Below are 12,039 nucleotides of genomic sequence, written 5' to 3'. Positions count from 1 at the left end.
TTGGTTTTACAGTATTTAGATTACCGTTTTTCCAACCTCCTATTTTCCATTCCAGCTGAAGAAGAAATACCTGCCAAAAAGACGAAAACAATTGTATCGACTGCTCAGATTTCCCAGACCAGACAAGCACGTTTCGAAAAGGTAATTTTGCATTGGTTGCCCATTGTACCAGCGATATCTGTGCTCCCACAGCCAATTAATGATTCGCAAAGAAAATATATAGAATTGTAAATCTCTGCAGATGCGTTTCTTGCATAATATGTCTCCTGAGTTAAAGTATATTGTGTATTTTACAGAGAGTAGAGGCTCATTTTGATTCGCGATCCAGTACCACAGTTGAAATGACTATTGAAAGTGCTGCAGGAGTGCAGCTGCCGCACAAGACTCCTCCCAGAATTCCGCCTAAACCTTTATCAAAGTCGCCAACACCGCCAGTGATTCCTACTAAGGTTCAGATGGTGAGACAGCAATCTCCTTCACCTGTACGGCAATCTCCTTCTCCTGTTAGACCAGTGAGAGCACCAGTGCCTTCACCTGTCAGGTAATAGAACTTTACACTTTTGCTTTATGATCACTAATGCCATGTATAGTTTAAAAAACCTTGGCAATATTATTAGTTTATGATAACCTTCACTTCCAATATATACTAGAACTTGTAGAGAATAAATTGAAAAATCCTTTTAAAAGGAGATCACAACCTTTTTTGGCACAGAGACCCTCTTAACGCTGAACCAGAGGGCTAAGGTGTGCCCATTAAACAGATACCATAAGTAACAGTTGCAAGTCTGGTAAATAGCTCGTAAACATATGTGGTGATAAGTCAATGTGATAAAAAACAAATTATATATTTCTCTATTAGTTTTATAGTTAGTTGTAGTTGACGCACAAGAAAGTATGTTTTTTTGTGTCTTAAAATTGAATGTAGGAAAATAGCGCCATCTACTGTATATTTTCCAGAATGCAATGTTGCTATCAGCATGTGCAAATTGTAGGAAAACAGTGCCACCTACTGTATATTTTCCAGAATGCACTTTTGTCACAAGCATGTGAAACTTGTGTATACCTTCTACATCCTTTGACTAAATGATGTAAAATGTTCTAATTTCTTACTATATTCTATTATTTATTGCCATGTAGAACGTGTTTCATCACTAATCTTTGGCATGAAAATAAAGTCTTTATTTTCAAAGACTCAACCCATGCAGATGTGTGACACTTACAGTTTACTAATAATATAACCGATTTCTAAGGAGAACACAGAAATTTAATAGAAAATACAGCAGCAAATTCAAAAGCAAAAGATAAATTTGTCTGTAATTTAGATGGTGCATTATATCTATGGTTAGTAAATGGTAACACGAATATCCTTTATTACATACAGGTCAGTCTCTCCAGCTGGAAGAGGAATGTCGACTTCTCCAATTAGATCTGTAAAGTCTCCTTCTCCCGCAAGGATCGCTTCAACAGCAGTTGGTTCTGAAGTTCCACCTCCTTGGAAGCACGAAGTTTTTGTGTCTTCTACCGCCTCACACATAAAGACCGAGCAGAAGTGGGAATCAAAGGAGCAGATCACAATTACTGGAGTGGATACTAGAGAGGTAAGGGCTTAACTATATAGGTCACTACAAAAGAGTAAATATCATCAGTTTTAGGCATGGGCTAGACAGAGCAAGCAGAGTGCACAACTTGAGTAAATGTTGTGCAACCATTACGCAGCTATTGAAATCTTGTGAGATTTACATTGATTTTATGTCAATACAACCGTCATATGATTATATTGTGTCATGGAAAGTTTGCAGTCAAATGCAACATCAAAAAGACTCATTATGACTGAATTCATTCCTATGGCTGCAACCATAGCATGACTTTGGATATTGCTTATCATGTGCACCTGAGCTTACTAGCCTATGCCTCAATGGGAAGCTAAATAATGGTTTATATATTTTCTATCATCAAATATTTTTTTTTTAATATACCTGTGAAATGTGTATTTTAATGTGACTGATATAGGTCCATGGAGCAGGAAAAACAGCAGCTGTCGCTACTGTAGTTGCTGCTGTTGACATGGCCAGAGTGAGACAACCTACTCCAAGTGCCACTGAACTGACCGCTACAAGGACAGCAATGACTGCTGTGCAAATTCAACCTGTCCATGAGCAGGTAGAAAATAAAGTCAAACATTAATAGCACTTAGAGCAATGATGCAGCTAAACCAGGGGCAGGCTGGCAACTTTTATCCAAGGAAACCGTTTTTAAGACCATCTATCATTAATAATCCCACATTGGTGAAGTCTGTGATCTCCTTCTACTTTTGGCCCTACTCAGAGATTTCTGTTTCTGGAAATCTGACTCAACTTCTAAGCAAAGGTCCATTCAAATAAATTGTATACAAACCGCTCTTATGCTGGACATCTCTCTGTGTGATCTGCTCACATGTATCTGTGACTTATCTGAAGAACATTTTGACTGGATTTCCCCTTAAAATACCCCAAATTCTAAAGTCAGTTAACCCAAGGGGCAGTTACTTCCCAGACCAGCTTGCCCCTGTTTCATCAGCAAAATATAACAAGAGCTTGCTGAACGCTTCACTGACCTTCATTATTTCACCATCATCTTTATCCGATATTGTACACCTCCATGCATCCATTTTACCCATCTCACCCATCTGCTTCTCTTTGGCGCTAGTCATTTTTTAGAATTTATTTTATTATTATAAGCAAAATTTTTCTTTCATAAATACCAGGTAAGGAAAGAAGCTGAAAAAACTTCTGTAAGCACTGTAGTTGTGTCCAGTGAAAAAAGCAGACAAGAGACCGTTACAAGAACGGTAGAAGCTGCTGCCACTAAGCGTGAACAGATACACGCAGTTCAAGAACAGGTGATTTCAACTAGCGGATGTGCACAAATAGTAACATAACCCATATTATTGGTCAGAATTGTGAAAGCTAACACAAGCCTGGATATTATTATTTTTTTTTCTTTTTGGAGCTTGCTATGTTAAGGAAAATCTGTCACCTCTCCTGACATGTCTATTTTAGTAAATCATTATATTCCCCATGAAATAATAATTTTGAAGCATCTTTTCTTAGAACTCTATGGTTGTGTTCACATCAGCATTGTCTTTCCCTTGAGGGGTTCCGTCGGAGGTTTCCATTGGGGGAACCCCTCAACGGAACGGCAAACCGAAACCTTAGCTTCCGTTTGCATCACCATTCACCACCGACAGAACCCCTCAACTATGTTCTGCTGTTCCTCTGTTATTCCTTCTAGACACGTATGAAAAAATGTACAACTGGGTGTTATCAGTTGGGTGTGTGTCCCTACATAGACTGACAATGTCCAATCAGTGCTGATAGTGTCCGACTGTGCAGAGACACGTCCCTTCGACAAGGCGAATGGCAACACCAAATTGTCAATTTACCCATAAATTTCTAGGAGGAATAACAAGGGAACGGCACAATGTAAAGTTCGAAAAAAATATGTTTCGGAATTGTTATTCAATGGGGAATACAAGTATATACTTGAATAAATATGTCAGGAGAGGTGAAAGGTACTCTTTAAAGGAATGTCTACTAACTATGAAACTATGACCAGTACCACTGACTTAACCTATACTTTGGCTAAATAAAAAAGTAATCCAGTTGCCTGCTCAAAATACATTACAACATGTTTAAGGTCCACAGCCTCTGGTACTGGCCATACATGTATGAATTTAGATTATTATAACCTAAGCACTTTGTGTTTGTTCTTGCACAACAACTGTTATGGAGCAATAAGACTCTAAAGATTTGCATTGTCATGTGCGTTTAATGGTTGCACAGATGAACTGTGGTTCAGAGAATGTAATGGCTGTGACTACAGTTTTGGCTGCTGTACAGAAAGCAAGAAGCCGGACTCTTCTTAGTGCAGACAAGATAGCTATCTGTGATGCGCCAGCAAAAACTGATGAGGTACCCGCTCAGTGACCACCACCTCTGCACTCATCTTGAACACGGGGCACTTCTTTTTCGAATATTCTTCACTTGTTATTTTTGTTTTGTGTTTTGCAGTTTGGCACATTTCCCCCACGTGCATGATAAAACTATATGCCATGTAAGAACAGAGAGCCGCCATAAACTCCTGTTTTTTATATGAGCTCCATATATTTATGTTTGTCTGCCTGTGTATTATATGTGTATATATATTTACCATTTAATCTATGATATTAAACCACGAAGGACATGAGACATGTATCAGTATGTGATGCAAACCATGTTATGTTAAAAGTAGGAACCAAACTCTTGAATAGGGAGCTACAACAAGTATTGCCGATTGCTGTGTCTTAAAGTAGTCTCTTCAAAAAAGCTACATTGGCAGCAACTATTTTGTGTGTTGGCTCTACTTTTATATTTTATAATTCATTTGTAAACAATAAATTGGCTAAGGCTAAATTCACACCATATTTTCCGATTATATTTGCCTTGACATATTATGTTAATCATGTATTGAAAAGTGCAGTCAACTATGCTTTTTTTAATATTCGGGACAGGGCCTCGACATATACTGGCCAAACGTGTGCCTAAGCACACCCTTTTGGCACACATTTAGCCATTAATGTCTTTGGGCACTTTGGCATATACGCCAGGAGATTTTTCCCAGTTTATATGCCGATCATGCAGCACTGAAGTGGTGGGAATTTAGACTAACATTGTTCAAAGAAGCATTCATTATTTTTAATGACACAATGAAGAGAAAAATTGCAATATTCAGAGCTTTTAATAAATGGGCCTTGGTGAGCTATGAATACTTACCATGCTATAAAGCTGCATTCTAACTCGCAAATCCTCAGCCAAAAAATTGGTGCTTCCATTGGGAGTGAATAATCAGAGGGTTACCAAAAATATAGGGCTGTATTGTCCAACCTTTATATCCTTGTTTGTGTCTATGTTTCTTGCAACTGTTTTGCAAATTTTGTGTCTTCGTGTCTTTATGGAGTTTGATATGAACTGTGTTGATGTTACCTTTAGATGGAAACTGGGAAAAAATCGGGAGCTGTGGCTACAGTTGTCGCTGCAGTTGACCTTGCCCGTGTTAGACAACCAGGATACACAGAAGAAGGTTATGCAGACGAAACAGCTCTGCAGTATGAATACAAAGAGCATGTTTCTGCTAGGAAAACCGTTGATTTCTCGCCTGAGCGCCAAGTTGTCACTAAACCTATAAAAGCACCAGAAGGTCATGTCCCAACGGTGCCAAAAATGATCCTAATTGAACATGTGCCATCACCTGTTCCACAGGTTAGGCCCTGAGTTTTTTTTATTATTCTGCCATTATTTCTCTTTAAAACTGTAATTGGTACAAAATCAACACCACTTTATTGATTAATGTAGATTAAGAGAACTCCAGAACCACCAACCGTACCAGTGGTCCAAGTGGATCAAACTATTTCACATACACCTATTCCTCACTTTTCCGTCACTAAAGTTGCAGTTCCCAAAGCCGAACATGCACATGAGGTAAGAAATGAGTGACATGTATATCAGGCAATATGTACTGCCACCACTGCCAGTAATACTTCTGACCACAATGGCAGTTGTAAAGCTTCACTAAATCATTATAATTTTCTTACAAATATCCATTTTACATAAACCAAACATGCAAGAAGTAGAATTGCAATGCCTTGATTGACGTACTGGAAATTTTTGGAATTAGCAAATGGATATTTGTAATGTTTTTGCCTGATACACATTATCTGACGTTATTAAAACACTCCATATCACATTAATGATAAACTGCATACTAAAAAGGCTGTCCATTAACAAAATTAGGCTGAAATCACACATGCAGTTTTTGATGCAGTTTTTTTGAGCCAAACACAGAATATTTAAAAACAAGCTGCCCAAAAACTGCTTGTGTAATTCCAGCATTAGCAACTTATTTTATACTTTCTTCTTAGCTGTAATAAATGAGTAATGCATCAATAAAAGCTTCTTCACTCTTTATCTTCCCATCTTCTGCACATAACATCTTTCTCGGCTGAGTGTCTTTATTTTTTTGTATTTTTATGTTTCTATGTATCTTGTGTGTATTGTGACTGGTCTGCAACTAGCCATTGCTTCTCTTGTTCTGTTTGTAAATGCTCTGTTGTTCTCTTCTGTCAACTTTAATGGTCAACTTACAATAATGTTAAAATCTCAGAATCTTAAAAAGGTATATATTTGTGTCTACTTTCAAACTGCCTGTGAGAGACGGCTCTGCTTTTTATAAATTTTTATATGAGGATAAATATCTGATTGATGCAAAATCATAATTAAGTTATTTTCCTGTTGAATATTCAAAAAATCTTTTTACAGGGTGCAGTGTCTCTGGTGGCCTTTTCATTTTGTGGTGGCGCTATACTCTAGTATTGCATAGAAATAACTAGGCATAAGTTTTTTTGTATACAACAGCGTGTAGCACAGTCACAATATGGCAAGGTTTAATGAGGTGCTGCACCACCAATTTGACGTATGGACCCCTTTAATCCACAAACCACACTTCTTTTTCTTACCGTTTTTGAATATGTGGCTAATTGATTGGCAGCCACATAGAGAAATATAGGTGGCAGTGCAGGTGACAATCAAAACTGACCAGCAAACCATTCCTTTCAATGGCCTATAGTTAGAAAAACCAAAACATTTTTCACAATTTTTTTTATTTACATTATATCAATTAAAATGTCCAAAAACTGCTCATAAACCCTTAGGAGCTGGTTTAAATTAAAAACGAATGACTGATATACAAAATTCAGCAGGAAAAGCAATGCAGTGTGCAAGCATGGATGGAAGCAGAGCACATCTTTAAAATTGACAGCTACGTGATCGTAAGATAACAGATTTCCTTTTGGGTGGGACAGGTGTCAATTGCAGGAGCGGCAATAGCGACTCTGGAGAAAGAATTTACCACAGCTGCTTCACAAAAGATCACCAAATCTGTCAAAGCTCCACATTTAAAACCTACTGAACCTCAAGGGGCGGCAGAAAGAGTCTCTCAACCCTTCGCTTTGACAGAGACAACTGAGGCCTACAAAGCCCGTTTTGATGTTGAAATGAAAAGAGATGTAGGCGTGAGCGTTTCAGGTGGCTTTGCGCGTGAAGATAGATTTCAGTATCAATATGAGGTTGGTTATCGAGAAACTTCTTCGCCTTCTTTAGTTCTTTGCATAATGTCCAACTATAACAAAAATAGTCTTTCTTCTCAACGGCCCTATCTCCTTACAACTCGCTGCTACCTAAATGTGTGTGTATTATTAGTACTTTACTATGCTTCTAACATGACCATATGCAGGAGAAATCCTATACATCAGTCCAGCCTTTACAGCTATATTAAGCCCCATTCCTATAGAATAGCTAACACTCTTCCATATGTTGCAGGCGGAGGAAGAAGCTCGGGTGCCAGAACCAGCAGAAGTCCCGGTTTCTCCACCAACTTTAGTTTCTGTAAGTAACACATTTAAAGGATCGGTTTATCTTTAATTGGATCTTATCCCAAATTTACCTGCAGAATCTCAATAAACTTAGTCAATTCAAAGTAAAGTCAATTATTGCATGGCAGGCAACGCTTCTTTTTTACTGTTGCTTTATTTTTTAATTATTATACCATATTGAGTATTGGTATTTCTTCTATGTAATAGGTAGTTAGTAGTTTTTAATTATCCAAATATATGTAAAAGCAAAACCAAATCTAATATTCTTTTGAAGAATCCTAATTATCTACTGCTGCCTCTGGGCCAGCATATTGGCTACAATATAGAAAAAAGTGTAAAATAAATATACCTCATGAACAAAAATCTGATACCCGAATTAGATTGATTTGGCAGTATACACAAACTAAATCTTTTTCTTGTCAACAGGGCTTGAAAAATGTGACAGTCCTTGAGGGCGAGTCTGTCACTTTGGAGTGTACCATCGCTGGGTACCCTTCACCAACTGTGGTTTGGTATCGCGAGGATTACCGAATTGAAAATTCCATTGATTTCCAAATTACCTATGAAGAACAAATTGTACGCCTTGTGATTCGCGAGGCATTTGCTGAAGATAGTGGCCGATTTACTTGTTCAGCTACCAACGAAGCAGGCACGGTCAGCACTTCTTGCTACCTCCTCGTTCAAGGTAAGCTAATACCACTTGTTTGAGGTTTTTTTTGGATGGTGGCTCGAAATAGAAAGAATGCAGAATGTTAGGAGCAGCTGCATTTTATTACCTTCCTGCATTTATGGTGAACAACTGGGCGGTGACATGTGTAGTCTATTTATGTGGAGTCTGGTTTAGTGGGATTGAATTGCATGGATGAAATCTTTCCAGTGTTTTTATAAAATATATCAACGTTAATGAAAACTACAGAGCATTATATGGTTAGCACTTGATTTCGATCTGAAACGGTATATAGAATTGTGAAATCAAGTTCCGGTCACCTTGTAAAACCATGAAGTGCGGCAATCTGTGGTTGTAGTTCTTAAATGGACAACGTATATTGTATCATAGAAATGTATTTTAAGTTTTCTCATGGTCCATCATCGTAGCATGGGTGAACATTAGTTTTCATTACGTGTTGTATGAATTCTAGTCATATGTAATTTCCTGGACTACTAGGATGGGGACTCCATGTGTATGATAACAGTGAAAATGGAAGTCAGGAATTTTAGGGAAACCATGTGACCTATTTGAAAGAAGAGCATATTGTAGCGCCCATAGAAATCAAAACCAAAATAGATAAATGTATATTAACATGTTATGGGCCGCTTTATAACTGCACACACAAAATATTGCTATTTCTTGATTTTTCCAGGTGATCTGGAGGTTTACATTAATGTATTTATTTGCACTTTTTAAGTTGAAATATTATTCTCTGACCACTGATTGAAATACTCATGTGGCTATTATCAGCTCGGTTATACTATTTACTAGTTATGTGTATGATTTAAAATGTGCATTTGGAATGTGAATTTTTAAAAGGGTGATCCCATGATTAAATATGACATTACTTAAGCAAAACATAACAATTTTTCAATTGGAATAATTTTAATTTTTTTTTCCTGTACCTAGATATTTTTGTTTGATTCTTCTCATGGCGCCCCCTGCTGTTCATTTAATTCCTTCTCAGAATGTCCATCTAATGTGTCCAGTACCGGAGGTCACACATGCTCAGTAGCTCAGTCCCACCTCCTGGATGTACATGGCAGCTGAGTGATTCCTGCTATAGTGCAGACCAGCCATGAAGAATCAGTGCACTAGCAGCAGCATCTTCTCACCAGCACTGATTACATTAAATGGACATTCTGAGAAGGATTTAAAAGAACACCAGGGGGCGCCATAACAAGAATCTAACAGCAATACCCAGGAGCATTTTTGTTTTATCATCCCAATGGAAAAATTGTTGTTTTATGTGATCTAATAGAGAAATGTAGTATTTAATCGTGGGACAACTCCATTACTTAGTGTTGCATGAGTTAAAAATCAAGGTTTCTAATTAATATGGTTGTTTTACGGTGTTCATTACTTTGCCCTTATATTTTGTGTGAATTGTTGATATTTTGTGTATTTTGTTATAGCTTCAGATCATCATATGGCTTAGTATAAGGCTATGGCTACACGGTAACTTTGGCCCCAACACTGGTCGTGCGGCATTGCACGTAATTAAAGTCAATGTAGCCGCATTGTGACTCACGGATTTGGATTCCTTGCAATGTCGCAGTCGCAGCAACCCACGTGTCTCAACACGGCCACATTGACTTTCATATACGTGTTATTAATGCAGGGGCACACAGCAATTTTTGGCCACGCGATCTGTGTTAGTACCAAAGTCGCCGTGTAGCCCTAGCCGAATTGTTAAGAATATAAGTAAGAGACGATTCTAGGAAGGAAATGTTCCTAGAACTGCTTCTATGGAAAAGAAAACCACAATTGCAGTACTACATGTACAAAACGTATTCATGGTTTTTATACAATGTATATAAAATGAGACTTTTACAAATTGCATGGATCGAGATGGATTCTGATAGGTTGCTATGAGCAACTGATCTACCTTTTCTATGCTGTACTTTTGATAAATATCCTCAAAAGTGTTAACGTTGTCTTTAATTAGATACATTTCATAATTGTTTTCTCTGCCCTGGGTTCTGCCACTGGTCTTGTGAAATTCTACATTATATTGCATGTCCGTGCCGGAAATAAGTGGTGGACTATCAGGCGATTTGGATTTTTGGAATAAATTAATTTTAATTGACTATAAGATAGTTTTATGGCAGTTTTGTGAGGTCTTTTAGGGTATGTTCACATGCAGTGTTTTCAGGGGAGTTTACGCCTTGAAAAACGCCTGAAAAAAACGGAAGCTGTATGCCTCCAAACATCTGCCCAATGAAATCAATGGGAAAAACAGCATTTAGTTCATGCGTCTTTTTAAAGGGACGCTCCGTAAAAAGAAGTGCATGTCACTTCTTGAGGCGTTTTTTGGAGCTGATTATCCATTGAACACTATGAAAAACACCTCAAAAAACGCCTCAAAAGAAGCCTGAAAAGAAGCCTCAGGGTATGTTCACACGATGAGAGGCATTTACGTGTGAAAAGACAGACTGTTTACAGCTGCCTCGTTTCACACGTAAATGCTCCTCCTCGTAATTTACGAGGCGTCTGAGACGCTCTGAGACGCTCGTAAATCTTGAGCTGTGCTTCATTGAGTTCAATGAAGAACAGCTCAAATTACGTGGCAAAGAAGTGCCCTGAACTTCTTTGCCGAGGCAGTCCATTTACGCGTCGTCGTTTGACAACGGTCAAACGACGACGCGTAAATTACAGGTTGTCTGCACAGTACGTCGGCAAACCCATTCGAATGAATGGGCAGATGTTTGCCGACGTATTGCAGCCCTATTTTCAGACGTAAAACGAGACATAATACGCCTCGTTTACGTCTGAAAATAGGTTGTGTGAACCCAGCCTCAGAGTATGTTCACACGCAGTGTTTCCCAACGTAATTCGGGCATTTTATGCCTCGAATTACGCCTGAAAAAACGGCTCCATTACGCCTACAAACATCTGCCCATTGCTTGCAATGGGTTTTACGATGTTCTGTTCCCACGAGCCTTAATTTTACGTGTCGCTGTCAAAATACGGCGCTTAAAATCACGGCTCGTCAAAAGAAGTGCAGGACACTTCTTAGGACGTTTTTGGAGGCGTTTTTCATTGACTCCATTGAAAAACAGCTCCAAAAACGGCCGGCCAAGAAAAACGCGAGTTGCTACAAAAACATCTGAAAATCAGGAGCTGTTTTCGCCTGAAAACAGCTCCGAATTTTCAAACGTTTTTTATTAAGGCCTTATTCACACGAATGTGTCCATTTTACGTGCGCAAAAAACACTGCGTTTTGCGTGTGCAAAAGTTCAGTGTGGCATCTGTACATGGTGCGTGGCTGCGTGATTTTCGCGCAGCCGGCATCATTATGACACTCTTGTTTTATGTTTACAAACATAAAAGCAGGAGGTGCTTTTCTGTGTTCATTCATTTTTTCAACTACTGTTGCGTGAATCACGCACGGCACCCAGAAGTGCGATTTGCACGCACCCATTGACTTCAATGGGTGCGTGCTGCGCGAAACATGGGCAAGTATAGGACATGTCGTGAGTTTTACACAGCGGACATACGCTGTGTGAAAATCACGACCTGTCAGAACGGCCCCATTGACTTACATAAGTCCGTGCGACGCGCATGATTTCCACACGCGCAGCACGGACGTAATACACGTTCGTCTGAATAAGGCCTAAGCGTGTGAACATACCCTCACCAGCACAGACTCCTATAATTTGTAAAAGCGAAAGAAAAACCAGGCAGCTTTTGCACCAACTGAAATGCTCTCCATGATCCAGTATGCTGACTGACTGTCTCGCTCTAAGGCCGGATTCACACGAGCGTGTGCGTTTTGCGCACGCAAAAAATGCTGCGTTTTGCATGCGTTGCAGTTCCGTGTGGCATCAGTGAATGTTGCGTGCCTGCGTGATTTTCGTGCATATGGCATCGTTATGATACTCTG

At 38.8% G+C, this 12,039-nt stretch overlaps 1 protein-coding gene across 1 annotated transcript in view; it reads left to right on the top strand.

Annotated features, from left to right (window-relative positions):
- The window catches only part of TTN (titin), a 241,485-nt gene that overhangs the window by 15,532 nt on the left and 213,914 nt on the right, over positions 1-12,039 (top strand). The window contains exons 4-14 of the mRNA XM_075831506.1: positions 56-141; positions 297-541; positions 1,382-1,598; positions 2,011-2,160; positions 2,744-2,878; positions 3,822-3,950; positions 5,007-5,267; positions 5,370-5,495; positions 6,875-7,127; positions 7,375-7,457; positions 7,871-8,129. Coding sequence (XP_075687621.1) covers positions 56-141; positions 297-541; positions 1,382-1,598; positions 2,011-2,160; positions 2,744-2,878; positions 3,822-3,950; positions 5,007-5,267; positions 5,370-5,495; positions 6,875-7,127; positions 7,375-7,457; positions 7,871-8,129 — 1,944 coding nt within the window. The remainder of the gene's footprint in view (positions 1-55; positions 142-296; positions 542-1,381; positions 1,599-2,010; positions 2,161-2,743; positions 2,879-3,821; positions 3,951-5,006; positions 5,268-5,369; positions 5,496-6,874; positions 7,128-7,374; positions 7,458-7,870; positions 8,130-12,039) is intronic.

This window comes from Rhinoderma darwinii, chromosome 6 (assembly GCF_050947455.1).
Source record: "Rhinoderma darwinii isolate aRhiDar2 chromosome 6, aRhiDar2.hap1, whole genome shotgun sequence".
Taxonomy (NCBI): Eukaryota; Metazoa; Chordata; class Amphibia; order Anura; family Rhinodermatidae; genus Rhinoderma; species Rhinoderma darwinii.
This window is presented reverse-complemented; position numbering and strand designations above follow the sequence as displayed.